Source organism: Spinacia oleracea, chromosome 1 (assembly GCF_020520425.1).
Source record: "Spinacia oleracea cultivar Varoflay chromosome 1, BTI_SOV_V1, whole genome shotgun sequence".
Classification (NCBI taxonomy): Eukaryota; Viridiplantae; Streptophyta; class Magnoliopsida; order Caryophyllales; family Amaranthaceae; genus Spinacia; species Spinacia oleracea.
In genome coordinates this window covers 135920727-135940080 of record NC_079487.1, presented here as the reverse complement: position 1 = coordinate 135940080, position 19354 = coordinate 135920727, and the positions used below count along the sequence as shown (strand labels likewise).

The following is a 19354-nucleotide window of genomic DNA, read 5'->3' as shown; positions in this document are numbered from 1 at the left end:
CTAAAAATAAACTATTTTCCAAATCAATCCACTTCTTCCCATTTTCTTAATTCTTACACCGCAAATTATTCATTTCTTTAATAATTAAATTTAACAAAACTAAAATCTAGAAAAATATACAAACATTTAACGAATCAAAACTTGTTCTGTTTCCCCCTTTCCCGCTATGATCCTTCCTTCTCTGTTTCTCTTCTAATCATTATTCCATTAAACACCTCATTATTCATTAATCTCTCCAAAAAAAACAAAAAAACAATGGCAAATCATAATATTCCTGTGAAATCTCTGAGTTTTGATTCAAGGATTCATGATGATCACAAGAACAAAGAAGAGAAAGACATTGGCAAATCATACAGTTTCGCGGCTCGAGTCGTGTCGGATTTTGACGACAATGATGATCAAAAGCCACGTAAGCCATTCACCATTGATGAAGGAAATGAAGGGCATGAAGAACACGGTCATGACGAGGAAGAGGAAAAGGAGTTCACCCTTGATCAGCTTTCTGAAGACATTGATCAGTTTATAAATTCTCTGTCTTCAGCCTCGGATGAGCCGCCTGAAATCTCCCACGCGGTGGCTAAGTTTCTTAAGAAGGTTGAGGCGAAGATTGAGGAGTACGAATCCACGGCGCAGGATACGGTGGTTTTTGGCCGTGATGTGGAGGGGGATGCTTCTTTTATTGCTGCTATAAATAGGCTGTCTGGCCTTATGAGGGCTCTTCATGGGCTGAAATCGAATTATATGATGCCATTGTTGAATCAGACGAGCTCCGTCCTGCACCGTGTGATGCTGTTCTTGGAGGAGGAGCTTCGTCTGATTCTGGATGAATCCGTGTGCCAGAATTCGAACAATAATGCTGCAGATGGTTCGAATTCTAATAAGCACACGGATTCTTCCCTGCATAGCCTCAAAGGGAGGCTGCAGTCGTTGACATCATCTGCTCATCGAAATGATCACCAGCAGGAAGAAGGAGGAGACTTCTGCGAGCTGCAGCCACTGCATGAGGGTGGTGGTGGTGATACAGAGTCGGAAGAACAACAACAACAGGAAGGGAAGGATGTGACTAGTACCACCTTCCCTTTCTTTTCTTCCGACTCTGTATCAAGCATCCGTCTCATAGCCAATGCCATGATCATTGCAGGCTATGAGACGGAATGCTGCAATGTCTTTCTCATTGCCAGACGACACACCTTCGAAGAGGAGCTAAAGCGACAAGGTTTAGACAAGATTAGCACAGACGACGTGCAGAAGATGAATTGGGAGCCGCTTGAAGGGGAGATTTCAACTTGGATTCGCGTCTTCAAACATTGCACCTCTATCCTCCTCCCAGGGGAGCAAACCTTCTACGAGTCAGTTTTTCCTGATCATATAAGCACATGTCAGTTCCTTTACGGCGACCTCTCCTACGCCATCCTCTCTATCATTGTCAACTTTGCCGAGGCTGTCTCCATAACCAAGCGTGCCACAGAGAAGTTGTTCAAATTTCTAGACATGTACGAAACACTACGTGACACGGTCCCTTGGGTCGAGACTAAAACACCAATGTACTCCTCCGAGGAGTCCGTGGAAGGGTTAAAGTCGGAATTGTCCTTTGCCAAAAGTAGGCTAGGAGAGGCTGCAGTGTCTATCTTTTGTCAGTTCGAAAACTCCATCAAAGGTGATAACACAAAGACTCCGGTGGCTAGTGGAGCGGTACATCCCTTAACAAGGTACACCATGAATTACCTTAAATACGCTTGTGAATACAAAGATACCCTAGAACAAGTCTTCGAACAACACCTAAACACAGATCAAACAGAGGAATTCTCTGCATTCGATCATTCCTCCTCCTCAACAGAGCAACAACACAAACCAGCAGAACAACACCAGCAAGAAGAAGAGAAGCATTCGCCATTCGCCTCACAACTAATAACAATCATGGACTTACTAGACACGTATCTCGAATCTAAATCCAAGCTATATAAAGACCTTTCATTAAGGTACATTTTCCTAATGAACAATGGCAGATATATGCTTCAAAAAGTCAAAGGTTCGACCGAGATTCACCAAGTGATAGGAGACAATTGGTGTAGGAGACGATCCTCGGATGTTAGACACTACCATAAGAGCTACCAAAGGGAGACTTGGAGCAGGGTTTTGCAATGTCTTAACCAAGAAGGTTTACAAGTTAATGGGAAAATATACAAACCAATATTAAAGGAAAGGTTTAAGAACTTCAACCAATTATTTGATGAGATTCATAGGACACAAAGCACGTGGGTTGTGAGTGATGAGCAGCTTCAGTCGGAGCTTCGAGTATCGATTTCTGCTGTTATGATTCCGGCTTACAGGTCGTTTGTTGCGAGGTTTGGACAGATTTTTACACCAGGAAGACAGGTTGAGAAGTATATTAAGTTCCAACCTGATGATATTGAGACTATTATTGAGGAATTGTTTGATGGAAATCCTAGCTCCATGGCTAGGAGAAAAATATAGGAGCAAATTAAGATCATATGAAAATTACTACAGTACAATCTAGGGAAAGGAAGGAATCTGGGTGTGGTTTAGACCTGTTCAGCGGGCTGGGTTAGGGCCGGGTCGGCCCGAAGTTAAATGTGTTGGGCCAAGCCGAAGTTTAAATGTGCCGGGCTGTGTTTACATTATTTGTGTTACATTTACATGCTCATTAGAGAGTTATAATTTTAATCTTCTGTATTAATTTTTTTTGATTTTGAAACTACTAAAATGTAGGGAAGGTTGGATCTTGGCGCGATGGTTAAGTGTCTACTTGATATTCGCTAGGTGCACTGGATACGGCCTTTTTGTAATTTGTGTTGGATAGTACGTTACTGTAATATTTATCTCAATGTAGTTATATTAATTAACAGGATTTGATTCAGAATATTAATTAATTGCTTAGGAATGATTCATCGATCATGGAATATTTTAGATCTTGTACCAACAGAAAATCCATGTTATTATTGTTTAGTATCTCCCTTGTCTGAAGGTAACAGTTCTTCAAAAGAAAATCTGACACAACCATGTGTGGCTAAACAAATGTGAAATTCTATAAATGTAATAATTTATCTTACTCTTAATCTTCATTTTAGCTCAAGTATCCGTATTGAATTATCAAGACTCCATGTTAATGTTAGACCTTCGACAATTTGACTTTAGGCCAAAACTATGGAAACTTTTCATAGAATAGCGTTCGACATTAATACTGATGTCCGAGTAACATTAATGTATAATACTATACCATTGAGTATAGGTTATTCATTGAAGCATATTTTTCTCATAAGTTTTCAAATTGTTTATTTGATTAGGCCTTAATCATGGAGCATTTGAGTTTCTGACAGCAGATTTAATTGATTTGGATTTTGATTTCTTTGTTTCCCTGTTGAGAGATGGCAGACATGGTTCCTCTTTCCCCAGTAATTGATCAAGTTGAACATGTTACATGTGAACGACTTGTTATGTGAAACGAATGAAATTTTAGCAAAAACCCTGTTGTTAAAATATCTAATTGTTATGACTCATGAGTCATGAGTCATGATGCAATAATCAATTTTTAATTCTCAACATCCAAATTGTTATACTAGCAATAGAGTTTTCTTTGACATAGGATTAATTTGCATAAAAAGAAAAGTTTACAAACTACAAACTAGACTACTAGGTCTTTACACACATTTCAAAACAAACAACAATTTATACTATATATTAAAAGGCGTTTGTAAAATAGTCTATCAGCCATGTGGTGCTCTCCTCCTTCAATACACATGTTATCCACATATATTCTAAAATCTCAAAATTAGAATCACATACATGTATAGTTCATATAAGATTCGTTCACATGACCACTTAAGTCAAATGTGAATGACTTATCCACTTGGCTATGTCATGCTACATGTTATTTCTTTGCAATTGAAATGTAATAAGGAATGATAAAATCAATAATTTAATAAGAGTAGCAGTTAATTATGATTGTTTTTTTTTTTTGCAAAGACATAATTACAGTTATCCATTGATAACTCGGGGCATCGCCAGAGCTCAAAAATTAGTTATAAGTCGAAGAGGCGAATAGGGTTATAGTAGTACTACATGTAATAATATAAACTAAGAAGTAAGTATGATCAAATATGAAACAAACTACTCCGTAATTAATAAAATTAAAATAATACTCTAGTTTTAATTACCCACTATACAATTAAACATCTCACATAAATAAGTTAACTAACTTGTTTAAAACATTGTGAAAAATCTTAATTTTAGAATCAAAATAATATATATACTACGGAGTAATATATTAAAAGGCGTTGCGAAAAAAGTTTATGTGTCACATGATTCACGTAGAGTTCTCATTTTTACGCGATGTTATTGACAATAAAAAATCAATATAACAAGGTTCGAACGTAAAATCAAAAATCAATATAATAAGGTTCGAACATAAAAACCTCCAGATTGAAGGATAACTCTCACTAGTCACTGCCATCTTAACCAACCACTAATTGTTGTTTATCCATGCACATTAACTTTTAAATACATGTTAACATGAAGGTTAAAACAACTAAATTTTTATGTTTCCTTTTAGTATTTCTTATGGACCATATTGGAATAAAAATAACAATAATGCATTAGGACAAACATGAATTAAACATGATATCATAAGTATCTTAAACATTTACTCCTCTATAGAAATGCCCTGCATATATTTAATTAATTTGGTGTTTATTAACTTGGACAATTAGTTCCATTCGAAAATAAATTAAACGAATGCTAAAATGATGTAATTGAAAAATTACTTGACATGATAATACGTAGTGTATATGTGTAGTTGATTTTTTTTTATAGGTAAAAAGAAGAGACTCTACTGAACCAGCACCTAGCACAGGTTAACCAGCCCAACTACACAGGTCTACGCTTGAGTCACTCCCAAGCATTTTTGCAGTTATTATATGTGTAGTTGATGAAATTATTGAATCTTTATCACTTTTATGAAATACATGTATTTTAGACAAATATTAAGACGAAGAAAAAATTTAATTGTTCAAAGTAGCAATCGGAGTATCGCCTGGGGGACACACTAGTTAACTCATCAAAATTTGCGAGAACAAAAAATAAAATCTAATTTAAATTACCAAAAAAAAAAAATGTGAAAAGTGAAATCTTATAAAAACTAGAGAGGGAGATATGCCATGCCATCTAACTTTGTGCCTATTTAAGACCTTAAACCATTTCTTTTAGGTAAGAAAAATGGTATGGAGTATATTATACCAAAATGACAATTTTTTTATTATACAACCCGTTGTACAACATAAGGTTTAACAAAGGCTAATATTATTTTTTAAATATCATTTGGGATTAGCGCAATGCATGAACCAAAAATAAATTAACCTTTGTTGTACATTGCAAGGTAATAACCTAACCCGTTGTAGCATGCATGAAGTCGTGAACTCGATCAAAACCCTTCTTGATTCAAGCCCGATCCACTTACACAAACAAAGCTTTAGGGAGAAGGGCTAAGAGAATAAGTGGAATCCTAACTCAATTTAAAAACCTTTATTTTAAGGTTGACAGAGTCGGAACCCTGGGATGGTACGAGACTGGACTAACCCACACTGAAAAATCACGACATGACACACTATTGAGATTTGGGGTCTAGGGTCGTGAATAAACTATTTTTTTTGCTAAAATTTCTCTGAACATGTAGGCCCGAGGACCCGACATAATAAGAGCAACAATAGTGGGAGACTCTTAGGTGTCTCTTAAGGAGAGAGAAAATTTAAGAGTTAGCTCTTAGGTAAGAAATGGGAGACTCTTAATTAGAGTGTGTAAGAGAAAATTCTGAAATAAGAGCTAGCTCCAACAAATAAGAGCTAGTGCCATGTCAACATTTTTTGCTTGAAAATAAAATAAAATAAGAGGGGAGAGTGAATAAGAGTTAGTGGTTAAGAGTTAGTGCATTTCTACAATTTTTGAGAGGGACTCTTATTTAGAGTTAAAGCTTATGTTGACAAAGGAGAGAGACTAAGAGTCACCAAAATAAGAGTCTCCCCTTATTGATGCTCTAAGCTAGCATTAGGAGTATAAGCTCGAGATCCAACCTTTCAAAAATTGTATACAAAGACATGGTATATGAAGCAAGACATGCCCCCGTGCAAGTCAAACTCAAGATGCACAAGAACACAACTGTAGTCCGAACCCCATACTTCATTACTTCAGGTTGAAAAAACTGATTTTGACACACCATCTTGTGAGTAGAGTACAAAAAACTGTGACACGAAATAGATCTGTCAAAGTCAATAAAAAATTATGTGCCAAAATCATTTTCCCGTACTTCGTGGTTTAGAAAATTTAACTTTTAGGCCCCTAGATTAGGTTTAAACCAAAAATAACTTTAACTTACAAGTTCAATGAACATCAATTTAATTACCAGCACCCAACATAATCTGTGTGCTTAAACAAGTCGACTACATCGTACGGATTACTCCGTAATTAACAAATCAGCGGCAGTCTTTCTTTTCCTCTCTACAGTGGTTGAGACTTGAGTTGAGAGCACTCAATTTTTCTGCTTTTTTATACTTGGATTTATCTTCCCAAATGCGAGACCAACTCGCTGCAATTTTCGGACTCACCGAAGCGAACTTTGATTCTTTGTCTATTTTCCGCATCTGGGTATGTCTTCATTTTCCATTTTACTCTCAATTTCGTTTCTAATTTACGTTTCTTGTTCGTTAATTTAATTTGCTTCTTTTCTCAATTCACCTTTAATTTTTATTTTATTTTTCTTAATTAGTTGGATGGTTGGTTTTATATGATAATTAATTGTTGATTTTTATATGAGACATGCATTTTCATCGCTGTAGTTTTCTCTAATTTTTCAATTTTTATAAGTTTGATGTCAATAACTTTTTGTTATATGGAATAACAATTAGTCTCAAAATTATTTGCTGCTGGTTTAATTTGATGTTGAAAACATCAGTTTATTCAGTGAAAAATATTTGTCAGATGTCTGTAAACAGTAAGCTAGGGTTTTATCTTAATCCACAGTTCTGAAGGTGGCTTTTGAGTTTTGACTAGTTTTGGAGATAAATTTCAGTTTAAGTTCATCAACTTTTTTTATTGATAATTAGGTACTAAACACTATATAATACTCGAAATACGTAGCTTTTATTTTGGTTGATGTTTGAAAGTGAGCAAGGTTAAGCTCGGTTTGTATCAACCTACTGCACACCCTTGCTCGAATTGAAGACGAAAACACTTGGATAAGGTTGTTTAGGATAACAGTTGTAGAAGTAGCTATTTTCCAGTGGATGTTGAAAATTTGTGGGCAATGTGTTATTGTTTGAACTGTTGAAATGCTTAGGAAACAGCTTTCAAAGCTGCATAGAGGACTAAAGAAATACACAGAGTTGCAATTACTATTCTTTTATCAGTTATTCACAATTCATTGAAGTCTTTATCTTGTTAGTCATTCCCATAGTTCAACCAAGTAATGGACTTTATTCCTAAATCCTAGTCTGGTACTCTAGAATGGTGATTGTAAGTTTGTAACTTGTCTAACTTAAGCCCCATTTTAGTATGTAGTTAAGAATTAGACAAATAAAGATTCAAGTAGAAATTAAGGGGATTTGATAAATTGAAACAGAATATCAAGATATATTCTGTCTCTGTTAGTAACATAAGTATCTGCCCTCCCGTTACTCTGACACTCTAAATTTCTGCCACCCTGTGTTTGAGTCTTTGACATGCATCCGACACCTCAAACGGTAAAATACTTGGGTATGGTAATAAGTCAACATGTAAAAGTGAAAAGCTTCATGTATCCTGTGTTGGATATTTCTAACAAGTCCGGCACTTTTGAAGAGTCTGAGAACTGAGAAGCATAATTCTTCCTAATGTTAGAAGCAGCACGTGTCTTTTATTTGGATATTATGGGACTACTCCGTACATTGATCCTTGTGAGCTCACAAAAGATAGCCATGAAAAGTTGGAAACCACGTCCAAGACATTGGGTTAATTTTTTCTACTCGGCCCACAATTACCTCGTTTTTTGTGGTTGTACAAGTTCATGATCAACTGGTTATATGTAGTTTAGTCTACCACTTATATGGTCCCCCCGTCCCGGGCCCAAGACTAGTTTGATCACATATTGTTTTTGTCTTCTCCTGCTGTTCTATATGCCAAATTATCTCCTTGATTCGGCACAAGATGTCTATTTGACCCGCATCACTTCTTTGTTGATGCAGAAATGTTTCAGATTATTGATTTCATTGGCAAATTGCATGAGTTTATAAAACTTTGTCTGAAGCTCATCTTCAGCCAAGCTAAGATTTTCTTCTAAACCCTGAAGTTTTTTTTTTTGCTATAGAGCGTGCTATAGTTGGACCTTGAGGTTTTCGTTGCTGTAGTGTGCCATCGTTGGACCTTGGCCACTTGCTTGGAGTGCAGAGATGTCACTTTTGTCAAAGCTACGTTGCATAACTGTAGATGTTACTGGTACTCTCTTAGCTTACAAAGGGGAGCTCGGGGATTACTATTGCATGGCCGCCAAAGCTGTAGGATTGCCATGTCCTGACTACAAACGCATGCACGAAGGCTTCAAACATGCTTATACTGAAATGGCCACTAATTATCCTTGCTTTGGGCATGCTGCAAAGATGCCCAATATTGTTTGGTGGAAGACATGTGTCCGTGACTCCTTCATAAGGGTAAATGTTTTTTTTTTTGAAGAAAACAATTTTTTTGCAAGAGTTATCTATGGACATTTCTTCTGTACTAGTTATTGAATCTTTTGCCGCCTCCTTATATATATTGTTTTCTTGGTGATAGGCTGGATATGACTATGACGAAGAGACATTTGAGAAAATATTCAGACGCATATATGCGTCATTTGGCTCATCTGCACCTTACGTTCTCTTCCCCGACTCAGTTCCTTTCCTCAGATGGGTCCGTTCACAAGGTATTCCGGTTGGGCTTGTGAGCAATGCAGAATACCGTTATCAAGATGTAATCCTTCCTGCCTTAGGCGTAAATCAGGTAAATATTTTATCTTAGCTTTAGTCTATCCTCTGAATCACGTATACAATTACATTCATAACACTTGAATTCTGAAATACAGGGTTCTGAATGGGATTTTGGAGTGTTCTCTGGAATTGAAGGTGTAGAAAAACCAAATCCAAGGATTTATGAGATGGCATTAGAGAGGGCTGGAAATTTTGCTCCTGAAGAAACTTTACACATTGGAGATAGCTTCCGTAAGGATTATCTTCCGGCAAAGAGTTTGGGCATGCATGCATTATTACTTGATAGGTTTAAGACTCCGGATGCCGATAATTGGAGAAAAGCTGGAGCACCTGTTTTTCCAGATTTGGCGTCCGTGCAAGATCTTCTAAATTCTGGTAACATTGACTTGCTGAAAGAACTTTAACTTGAGTTTCTTAGATCTTCATTTGACCTGCCTTCATTGTCTGATTTGATTTAATTGGAGAGCTTATCATCTGCACCTGCCCTAATCATGTTGTATGTCATAGAAAGCAAATGTACTTGTTATTATGTTCATTGTATAAGAAGCATATCGCTTATTAATTAATTATGATCTCTTGTGTCTTCTATAAATGAAAGTGTTGTTGATGAAGCTCTTCCTTTTTTAAGTTCTGTTTTTTTTTTCTTTTTTGGTGTGATTAAAGACCATCCTAGGTAAAAGTTCCACAATAGGTCTCAAGTAAAGATGGTAGTGAGCTGTGCCAGTGTGTGGTAGCCTCCGGCCAATGCAGCTCATGGCGAGTTTGGCGACTATGCCATGCTAAAGATGGGCCCGACCCAGGCACGAAAAAATGCATGGGACTGGGTCCCGTTTTAAAAAGTTTCTCTACCCGACCCGTCCCAACCCGATGCAGAGTGGGCTTAGCATGGGTTGGGGCCGTTCAGGTCCAAGCCCATGGGCTCGGGCTGAAGCCCGTCCGGCCCGACTCACGAGCTATGGCCACCCCAAGGGTTAGGCCTGCATGCCACAAATACCATAAGCAATTGTTTTTATTAGTTATAAAATGATCATGCCGGTCCACGGGCTCTGTCCCATGCCAGTCTTTGCAAAATGCAGCATGGCACAGCCCAATTGCTATGAGCAACTTTCTTTTAGGGATTGTTTAATTAACAGACTTAAAACTAGAGCATATGCATTGCTAATTGTTTAGAATATTTACTGTCTTAAAGATCATTAGGAGATCGATGACCCAGTTTCATCTTAAATGGTTTACATATTATTTTTGTAATTCTTTTCATAAAGAATGCTAAATGTTTCTTAATCGTTTACTTCGTATTGATTATGATTTGTAAATGAAGTACTCTGTATACGTCTTTCCTTGTTTTTCTGCTCAATCTGGGTTTTACTTATTTCAGTTTAAGGTCATATTCATGCATGTTCTCCATTGAGCTGAATATGTTATCAATCGAATACGACCAGTTAACTGAATCAACTCGAATCGGACCTAATTCGAGCCCATTTACCTAGCCCTGTTTCTACTTTTTAAGATTTGATGACTTTTGAGATATCTCTACAGCTATAATTCTTATTTTGGATTTGATCATGGACATGGTCTAGCATTATCCATATTTATATTCTGATAACATTCTCCACATTTAGTCAAATCATTCTTATTCTCATTAATTAACTCTTTGGAGTTTTTGGCATTATGTACGGTATCTGTATTGTATTATAAGTGATGCATTTAAAAGAAACGGAGCGAGTATCATAGGCCTATATAATTATCATAATAATAGCATATAGTATTATATTTTTATCATGTACAGATGTTCTCAAGTTGACAATAAAAAATAATTAGCAGTTGGGTGGGAATCAAAAGTCGTGGTACCCACAAACTCCCCTCTTCTTCTCTGTCTCTCTGAATAGGGTCAACCCTCAACTACCATTCCCTCCCAAAATTAACGGCCATCTCTTAAAAATTAAAACAGAAGAAAATATTTATATTTCAGACCCTTATTTTCTCCCTTGTTTTCGCTTCTCTTATTCCCTCCCTTCCCACCATAATCTCCATCTCTCTTTCTCTCTCCTCTCTTGTCTTTCTGTTTTGCTTATGACAAAATTGTGAGACCATTTGCTTTTCTTATTTCCCCCAAAAACGAATTAAAAAAAAAAAAAAAACTCAAAGGGGGAGGAGAATGGAGAAGAATTCGTTTGCATCCAAGTCGATTAGCTTCAATGAACGTCGTAATCCTCCTCCGAAAAAGGAAAAATCCAATCGTCTTATCAAATCCTCGAGTTTTACCGTTCATGTAGATCGCTCCCGCTTTCCTCGTCCTCCTAAAAGAACCCTTTCCTCCAATGAAGCGATGCGAAGCATTATGACTTCCGATGGGAAGGAAACAGAAAACAATGACGTGGCAGGAGAACGAGAAGGAGAAGAAGAAGATCATCATCAACCCACATTGGTAGAACTGAATGAGGAAATTGATGACCTTATTGAGAAGCTGGCCTCGTTGGATGATAACTCGAATCTCCCCGAAATTCCTCGAACACTTGCAACATTTGCCAAGATGGTTCAATTAGAGATTGAAAAATATGATTCATCGGAATCTACCTTGAAGTTCGGGCAAGATATGGATCAAGATAGTATATTGATCAACGCGGTAAGTAGGATATCGAAATTGTCTAATTTGTTTACCAAATTATCCTCCGATGAGACGGTAAGAAAGGTAAGTCCATCCCTTAGCCTTACCACCCTTGTTGTCCAACGAGCCATGTCGTTCATGGAGGAGGAGCTTCGAGTCCTTCTAGAAGATTCTACAACAACATACCCTCCCAGGCGTTCTTCTTCCAACGAGGAGGAATTTCAGGATAATAACTATTCAATGATTGATGAAGAAAGAATAGCTAATATGAGGACTATTGGTTCCTTGATGATATTTGCAGGGTATGAAACAGAATGTTGTCAAGTATACAGTGTTCTTAGAAGAAACGCCTTCAAGGAAGCTATGCAACGAGAAGGGTTCGAAAAGATTAGCATCGATGAAGTGCAGAAGATGCAATGGGAGTCTCTTGAAGGGCACATTGGTAATTGGATCAAAATTGTTAAGTATGTTGCAAATGTTCTCTTACCTGGTGAGAAGAAGCTCTGTGATTCTGTCTTTTCCGACGAGCACTCCTCGATCGGAGAGGCCATGTTCTCCAACCTCGCTCGGTCAGCGGTCATCCTCTTCCTCAACTTTGCCGAGGCGATTTCTTTGACAAAGCGTTCAGCTGAGAGGCTATTCAAGGTGCTCGACATTTACGATACTTTGTCAGAGCTAATCACAGCCCTTGATAAAATCTGCTCGAAGGAATGTGCAAATGATCTGAGGTCTGAGTTATCTTCTGTGAGACGGCGTTTAGGAGAAGCTGCTGTTTGTATCTTTTGTGATCTTGAAAACTCGATCAAAAATGATGTTGCTAGGAACCCGGTTCCGGGCGGGGCGGTCCACCCGTTGACCCGATACACCATGAACTACTTGAGGTATGCTTGTGATTTCAAGGAAACCCTAGAGCAAGTCTTCTCTCTCCACCACACCACTGAACTAAACTTAGAAGCACTGGAACCGAAGAGAGAACATCAAGACGAGGATAGCCAAGACTACGAGGATAAAAACCAAGGCCCGAAACAAACACCATTTGCTGCTGAACTAATAACAATCATGAACCTTCTAGATGTAAACCTAGAAGCAAAATCCAAGCTCTATAAAGATCCTTCTTTAAGATACATCTTTTTGATGAACAACGGTAGATACATTCTTCAGAAGATTAAGGAATCTGCAGAAATCAATGATTTGGTTGGGAATAACTTCCGTAGGACACGATCATCCGAGTTAAGAGGTTATCACAAGAGTTATCAAAGAGAGACATGGAGTAGAGTTCTTCAATGCTTGAATCAAGAAGGACTTCAGGTTAATAACAAAGTTCAGAAACCGGTATTGAAAGAAAGGTTCAAAACTTTCAACCAAATGTTCGATGAAATTCATAAGACTCAAAGTGCTTGGGTTGTGAGTGATGAACAACTTCAATCTGAGCTTCGAGTTTCAATCTCGTCTGTAATGATTCCGGCTTATCGGTCTTTCTTAGCGAGGTTTGGACAACATTTTACCCACGGAAGGCAGCGTGAGAAGTATATCAAGTATCAGCCGGAGGATATCGAGACTACTATCGAAGAACTGTTTGATGGTAACCAGAATTTGTCCATGGCTAGGAGGAAAAATTAATTAGTCCCTCGTATGAGAAAATAATGTTGGTTTTGTTTTTGTTTTTTTTTTTTTGTCTTGAATTATTGTTTTTCAAACGAAGTCTTATGTCAATGAACTTAAAATTTTGTAAACATTGATTTTGGTGTACTATGAAATGCAGTTTTGCTCAAGAAAGGGCTTCAAAGCTCTTTGAGTATCCAACTATTTGTATAGAGATTTCATTTTTGATTATTTTTGCTAGTTTTTAGTGCTTTTCATTTTCGGTGAATCCGTGATCATTGTCATACAATCTAGTTGAGGTTGAATCAAGGTTCGAATTTCCCCTACTCACCCCGCCCCCATTTGTAATTTGTATTGTTATTGTGGCTCATTCACACTAAAACAAAAATCTAATCGAGGTTGAGACTTCAAAATGAAAAATGGTGAAGGAGTTAGTAGAATCATGGGATACATGATGCATCCATATATGATATGCTGCGCCGAAGTCCCACAATATAAAGCATCGATATAGATTCTTTCTATCGGCCATATCAATCAAAGTAGAATCGCAATTTTGACAACTGTGGTACATGTTAGTTTCATACTTCCATAGCATTGTGGTTGCAAATGTTAGGTGATGGTTTGGTTGTCCTGTACATTTTTTTTTTTTTGATGGGGCATACAAAGTATATTAAAACATCCTCATAAGTCAAAAGCTCCTCGAATATCCTCATAAGAATTAAATTTTTGAATAGTTTATATTATACTTTATTAAGAAAATATCGGTCCGATCCAAAATCGGGTTTTGGACCGGACCGGACAGAATATTTCTCGACCCGAAGACTGGACCGATTGCCTTCGGTCCAGTCTGGATCGGTCCGATCCGGTCCATTTTTCGGTCCAGACCAATTTTTACACACCCCTACTTTTTGTACTGTAACCTTGTAGGTTTCATGCTTTTACTTCAGGGGTGTTTATAGACGAGAAATCGAGTTGTTAAATTAATCAATCTTAGTTCATTAAATTATTTTATTTTTTAGTATGCGAGTAAACCACAAGGACAATATAAATTACAAACAGGGGCTGAAAAGTCAAATCTTAGACCTATTATATACATAATCTCAGGTTTAATCACTATGCCAAGATTACTACGGAGTATAATTAATAAAGCATTTATTTCGATGTCAACCAAAAATGCATTGCTTGGACTACTTACTCCGTATAAAGAGTAGATTAGTGAGTGAGTAGCATGACGTCCATAAGAAGGATAGAACAGTAAAAGGATGTGCATGCGCCCTGGATATGCTGAGGAAAGAAGCTGCCAAAAAGTGAGTAAAAAATTAAAAAAAGTAAAATAAATGTTTTGCACAAAAAAAGGGTGATTGGTCTGTTTTTATGTTTAGGGATCTCTACTGTTGTCTTTAGTGTCTCACTTACAGTGTCGATGTAAAAGTGCATTTTGTACATCGGGATTTGGGAAGATTTAATGGGCCGGATTATCCGGTTCCGTACCCGAGAGGCCCAAAACCCGGTAATGACTGCCAACTTATGCACGCCACATTTCAGATATTGTTTTCACCTTTTTAACCTTTGGTTATTTCCCTTATTTGGTCAATTGTTATCACTTTAGGTATACAAATTCAACCCTCCCTAATTTATTTATTTTGTCTTTTCGTTCATGAATAATCGAAAGACTTTACTATGTAATTTATGTTGGAGTAATATTGTTAAAGTTAGTTTTAATGTATGGAGCGAAAATAATACGGATTATTATATTGTCATAGTTGTATTTAATCGTTAGTAATTTATAATTGACACTACAAGAAATTGGACCATTAATGAAGGGAAATCTATTCGCTAAAGGTCAATAATCGTTGATTAGTGACGGGATTTCCTGTCGCCAACCCGTCATAAAAGGGGGTCGTCGTTAACCCATCGTAAAAGACATTTGCGACGGTTGTTCCCGTCTTTGTTTGATTGCTAACCCCGTCACAAAAGACTTTTGCGACGGGATTTTTGACCCGTTGTCATTAAAGATATAAATTGATGAATAATTGAATTACATGTATCACTTCAACATACTTTTATATGTAACTCAAAGAAAATTGACAAAGACATTTTGTTAGCCTATAACTGCAGTTTATGATTGTGAAATGATGATTAATACAATTTGGAAACGAGATGGATTTAGGTCTTAGAAAACAAAAAAAGAAAGAAAAAGAAAATGAATAGGTTTCAATTTTATGATTAAAAAAAGCAAAAGATTCCCAATAACTCATGTCAAATTGAAATGACCAATCAAGGGAAAACAAAATCAAATCAAACATAAATTATTAATTGCATTGCTAAGATTACTCTCTTTACTTTCTCCGTTCCTAAAAAATTGCTCTGTTTATTAGGAGTGATGGATGTTTGATTTGATAAAACGTGAGAAGTTGGAACTCCGCAATTTGCTACGTTTAACCAAACAATATTGTGCAATTCATAAGACACTCGGCCACATGAGATAGAATCTTCCTAACTAATATAAATTCTAAAGTTCAACTAAACCAACACTAAACATATCTACGTTATATTCGGTTGTTCACTCCGTCATGTTATTTTTTTTCCAGTGCTTGATTGTTTAACAATCACTACAAGAATTTGCATTTTTAACGACAACCTAATTACGACGGGTCAAAACTTACGTCGCAAAAGCCTTTTGCGACGGGTTTAACAACCAAACAAAGACGGGTTTAACCGTCGCAAATGTCTTTTATGACGGGTTAACAACGAGATTTTCCATTAACGACGACCCCTTTTTTGTGATGGGTTCGTAACAAGAAATCCTGTCATTAATCAACAATTATTGGCCTCTTACGACGGGATTTTCCATCGTTAATGGTACAATTTTTTGTAGTGAACCAATAATAATCTATATCTAGTTTATAAATGTGATAACAGTTAATTATAAGTGGAAATGTTACGTACAATGTGAGGGTAATCATATCATAATGAGAGCAATTATCATAAAAGAGTGCAAATCAAGAAAGACAAAGTGAAAAGTAGTCAACTTGTTTGTGTAGCAAAAATAGAAAAAGAAGATCCGACAAATATGCCAAAAAGAAAGACTTGACCACAAAATATTCATTAGAATCACCAAATAATAATTCGAGGACACCAAATTGTACAGTAATAAAACTGAACCAATTATTACTGTTTTAGTTATACACATACTGATATATTTGTATATGCTACGTATACATTATAAAAAAAAGCTGAAGTTTGCCTCAGAAAATGCGACAATTACATAAACAACCGTTAAAGAAGAGGTTGAGATTCTTGAGATGAGATCATACATTTACTAAATTACAAATACTATCAACCTTCTTTCATGTTTTACCATGCCAAATGAACCATGCTCCTGTAATAGCTAGCCGGGGCTGCTAGACTAGTGTGCCCTACTAATGGATTGGAACAAATGAATCATACAAAACGGATCCGTAACAATTAACAATAATTAACAATAATGAGTTTATTTTTTTTTATTTTTTGAGGGGAATGAGTTTAGTTTATTTAAGTGTTCGTTTGGTTGAACATAGACACTAGAATAAAATAGCATTTTTTACCATATAGATTAGTAGTTTTATACAAAGTATGAAGTGTTAAATGTTGTTTGGTTGAACATTATACGAAGGATTTTTCACGGGAAGTTCATTCCATAATTTGCCAACCAAACAACTTTCCTGATTTAGATGTTAACCAAACAAACACTTATGTAGTTAGTATCTAGGTATCCAACCCAAACGAAAGCTTAATAAGTTTCTTGTCCGATAATGTTTCTATTTCTCAAATCGATTTTAAGAAAACATTACAATGGAGTAAAGTTAGAAAAGGAATATCAACATGATATGGGAAATAATCCGCGCCTCCAATGGGAGAAATTGTATAACAATCGACTATAATATTATAGTAAGGTTATAGAACTACTTGGTAATAGAAGGGTAACTATATACTCCGTATATGGTATGTAACATACAGAGTAATACTTTGTATATACAATGTACTTACATACATTATACATATGATCTTCATGTTTTTCCATATTACTTTGTAATTAATGATATTAAAACTAACATAAGCACTTAATTGTATTCGTTATTCTTTTGTTTCTTGTTAATCTTCCCGTTTTTCTAATAGAGTGTTTCAAAAAGTCGACTTAAAACTCCCTATATGAATTGAATGAATATACGTAGTACAAGAGTTGAGTAGATGTGACTTGAGCTTGAAAGTTGAAAGTAGAGGATTGTGATAGAGTAAATAGAGAAGACAAAAGCTAAAGGCATATAGCCGCCTTCTATATTGAAATCACTATACGACTACATATGAATATATGATAAAAGCAAAAAACTGACATGTTTGTCTCTTAAAGTCTAAACTACATATGTTTATGTGTTAAGCTAAAACCTACAAGTACTTACTAATTTAAGACACTGTTTTTCTTTTTGGCATGCGTTGCGACAACTATCAGACAACCCTTTTTATGTTTTTTTAATTTTTATTTTTAATTTCACTTCTACTCCGTAAATACTTGGGAGTACTTACTTCTAGGCTTCTACCTACTTACCTAGTACACTACTCTAATGCTAATGTGATTTTGGAGTATTTTAATGACATTAATTTGGTTCATGTGCTTGCTTAATTTCATCAATGAGAATGACAAAATTAACCGGAAACCTACAACTATTCTACAAGTATATGGAGCACATACGTACGTAGTATGAAATATTAGTAATGATAAATTGTCACATAGTATTAGTAGGAAGTTACGAAATATTTTATAAAGGAAATTCCACCAAGTATGATCTATTGGAATTTTAAAAGTCTAATTAGTCCGTATTGCGTTTTGATGTTTTTAGCTCATGTTAGATTAGTGATACATAGAATGATGTCTATTGTAAGATCAACTAGAGACACAAATTTTCACCCTCTTGTCCGTTAATTTAAAATCTTACAATATATTTGTTCGCATGCAAAGCTAGCTTTCGAACAACTTTTTAATTGCCGCCTAAGCTAATCTATCTATCCGATTTCGATTTGGATATCTAAAAACTACATATTAATCGATTTCATTCAACGTTTGATTCAAAGAACAGTACATTCGAGAAAAAAGACATTTTGGTTAATATTTGTACCCGTACTTATTAGTATTTTGTTCCCTCAAAACTCACACACACATGACATATATTGGTCGGCATTCCAAATTACACTATAACACTTTAATCATACATTTTCTTAATACTATTTCAATCAATTACGTCATCATAATCCATATGATCATATCCCACATTCCCACGCCTATATAAAGGGCATGCATGGACTCATCACTCTCATCATCCCAACATTCCAACATTCCAACAACACCACTCCTCAACATTTCCACTTCTCTTCTTCATACTCTCTTACACCAAAATCTTCTACTTAATTTCCACAACAACACAATCAAACCAAACAAAATGCAATACCATATGCAAGAACCATCATCGTCATCATCATCGTCTTCATCATCATCATGGGGTTACTCATACTACTTAGGAGTCCCATCCATGAACCTCAACCTCAACATCCGAGAAGTGGACCCACTCGAAAGAGTGGCGGCGCTAGCGGCGGAGAGTGCGGTGGTGATATTCAGTGTGAGCAGCTGTTGTATGTGCCACGCCGTGAAGCGGTTATTCTGTGGAATGGGTGTTAATCCAACGGTCCATGAGCTTGATGAAGATCCTAGAGGAATGGAGATGGAGAAAGCTTTGATCAGATTGCTAGGGTGCAGTAATTATTCGCCACCTGTCCCAGTTGTTTTTATTGGTGGTAAACTTGTTGGTGCTATGGATAGAGTTATGGCTTCCCATATTAATGGCTCCCTTGTTCCTCTTCTTAAGGAAGCTGGTGCTCTTTGGCTCTAATTTTCACTCTATTAATAAACTAATTAAGCCCAACTCGAATTGCTTATTAGCAATTAAGTTCTTTATTAGTATTAGCTTTAAAAAACTAATATAGTACTACTAATGATTTGTGTTATGTTACTAGTAGTAGCTAAAGGGAAATTGGGTGCACACAATTTTGGAAGTATGATATGGTGTGTGTGTGGGTGTCGGGGAATGGGGAGCTTTCTCCCAAGAATATT

The 19354-nt window shown here is 36.3% G+C and overlaps 4 protein-coding genes across 5 annotated transcripts; all 4 read left to right on the top strand.

The window, feature by feature from the left end:
* Positions 1-25: 25 nt before the first annotated feature.
* Positions 26-2869, top strand: LOC110785700 (exocyst complex component EXO70B1-like). Its single transcript, XM_021990184.2, has one exon. It carries the CDS (start codon positions 256-258, stop codon positions 2473-2475), a length of 2220 nt encoding a protein of 739 aa, XP_021845876.2. The 5' UTR covers positions 26-255; the 3' UTR covers positions 2476-2869.
* A 3569-nt stretch (positions 2870-6438) lies between these two features.
* On the top strand, positions 6439-9616 carry LOC110785741 (uncharacterized). Of its 2 annotated transcripts, none has more exons than XM_021990243.2 (4): positions 6439-6654; positions 8351-8690; positions 8812-9018; positions 9101-9616. In XM_021990243.2, exons 2-4 carry the CDS (start codon positions 8433-8435, stop codon positions 9407-9409), a joined length of 774 nt encoding a protein of 257 aa, XP_021845935.2. In that variant the 5' UTR covers positions 6439-6654; positions 8351-8432; the 3' UTR covers positions 9410-9616. The 2 variants fall into 2 exon arrangements, with proteins under 2 accessions (XP_021845935.2, XP_056686868.1); XM_056830890.1 differs by having other exon boundaries at positions 6445-6654; positions 8229-8690.
* Positions 9617-9766: 150 nt separating this feature from the next.
* Positions 9767-13413, top strand: LOC110785739 (exocyst complex component EXO70B1-like). The gene has a single exon (XM_021990242.2). It carries the CDS (start codon positions 11161-11163, stop codon positions 13228-13230), a length of 2070 nt encoding a protein of 689 aa, XP_021845934.1. The 5' UTR covers positions 9767-11160; the 3' UTR covers positions 13231-13413.
* Positions 13414-18530: 5117 nt separating this feature from the next.
* LOC110785699 (glutaredoxin-C5-like) lies at positions 18531-19198 on the top strand. Its single transcript, XM_021990183.2, has one exon. It carries the CDS (start codon positions 18546-18548, stop codon positions 19131-19133), a length of 588 nt encoding a protein of 195 aa, XP_021845875.2. The 5' UTR covers positions 18531-18545; the 3' UTR covers positions 19134-19198.
* The last annotated feature ends 156 nt before the right edge of the window (positions 19199-19354 follow it).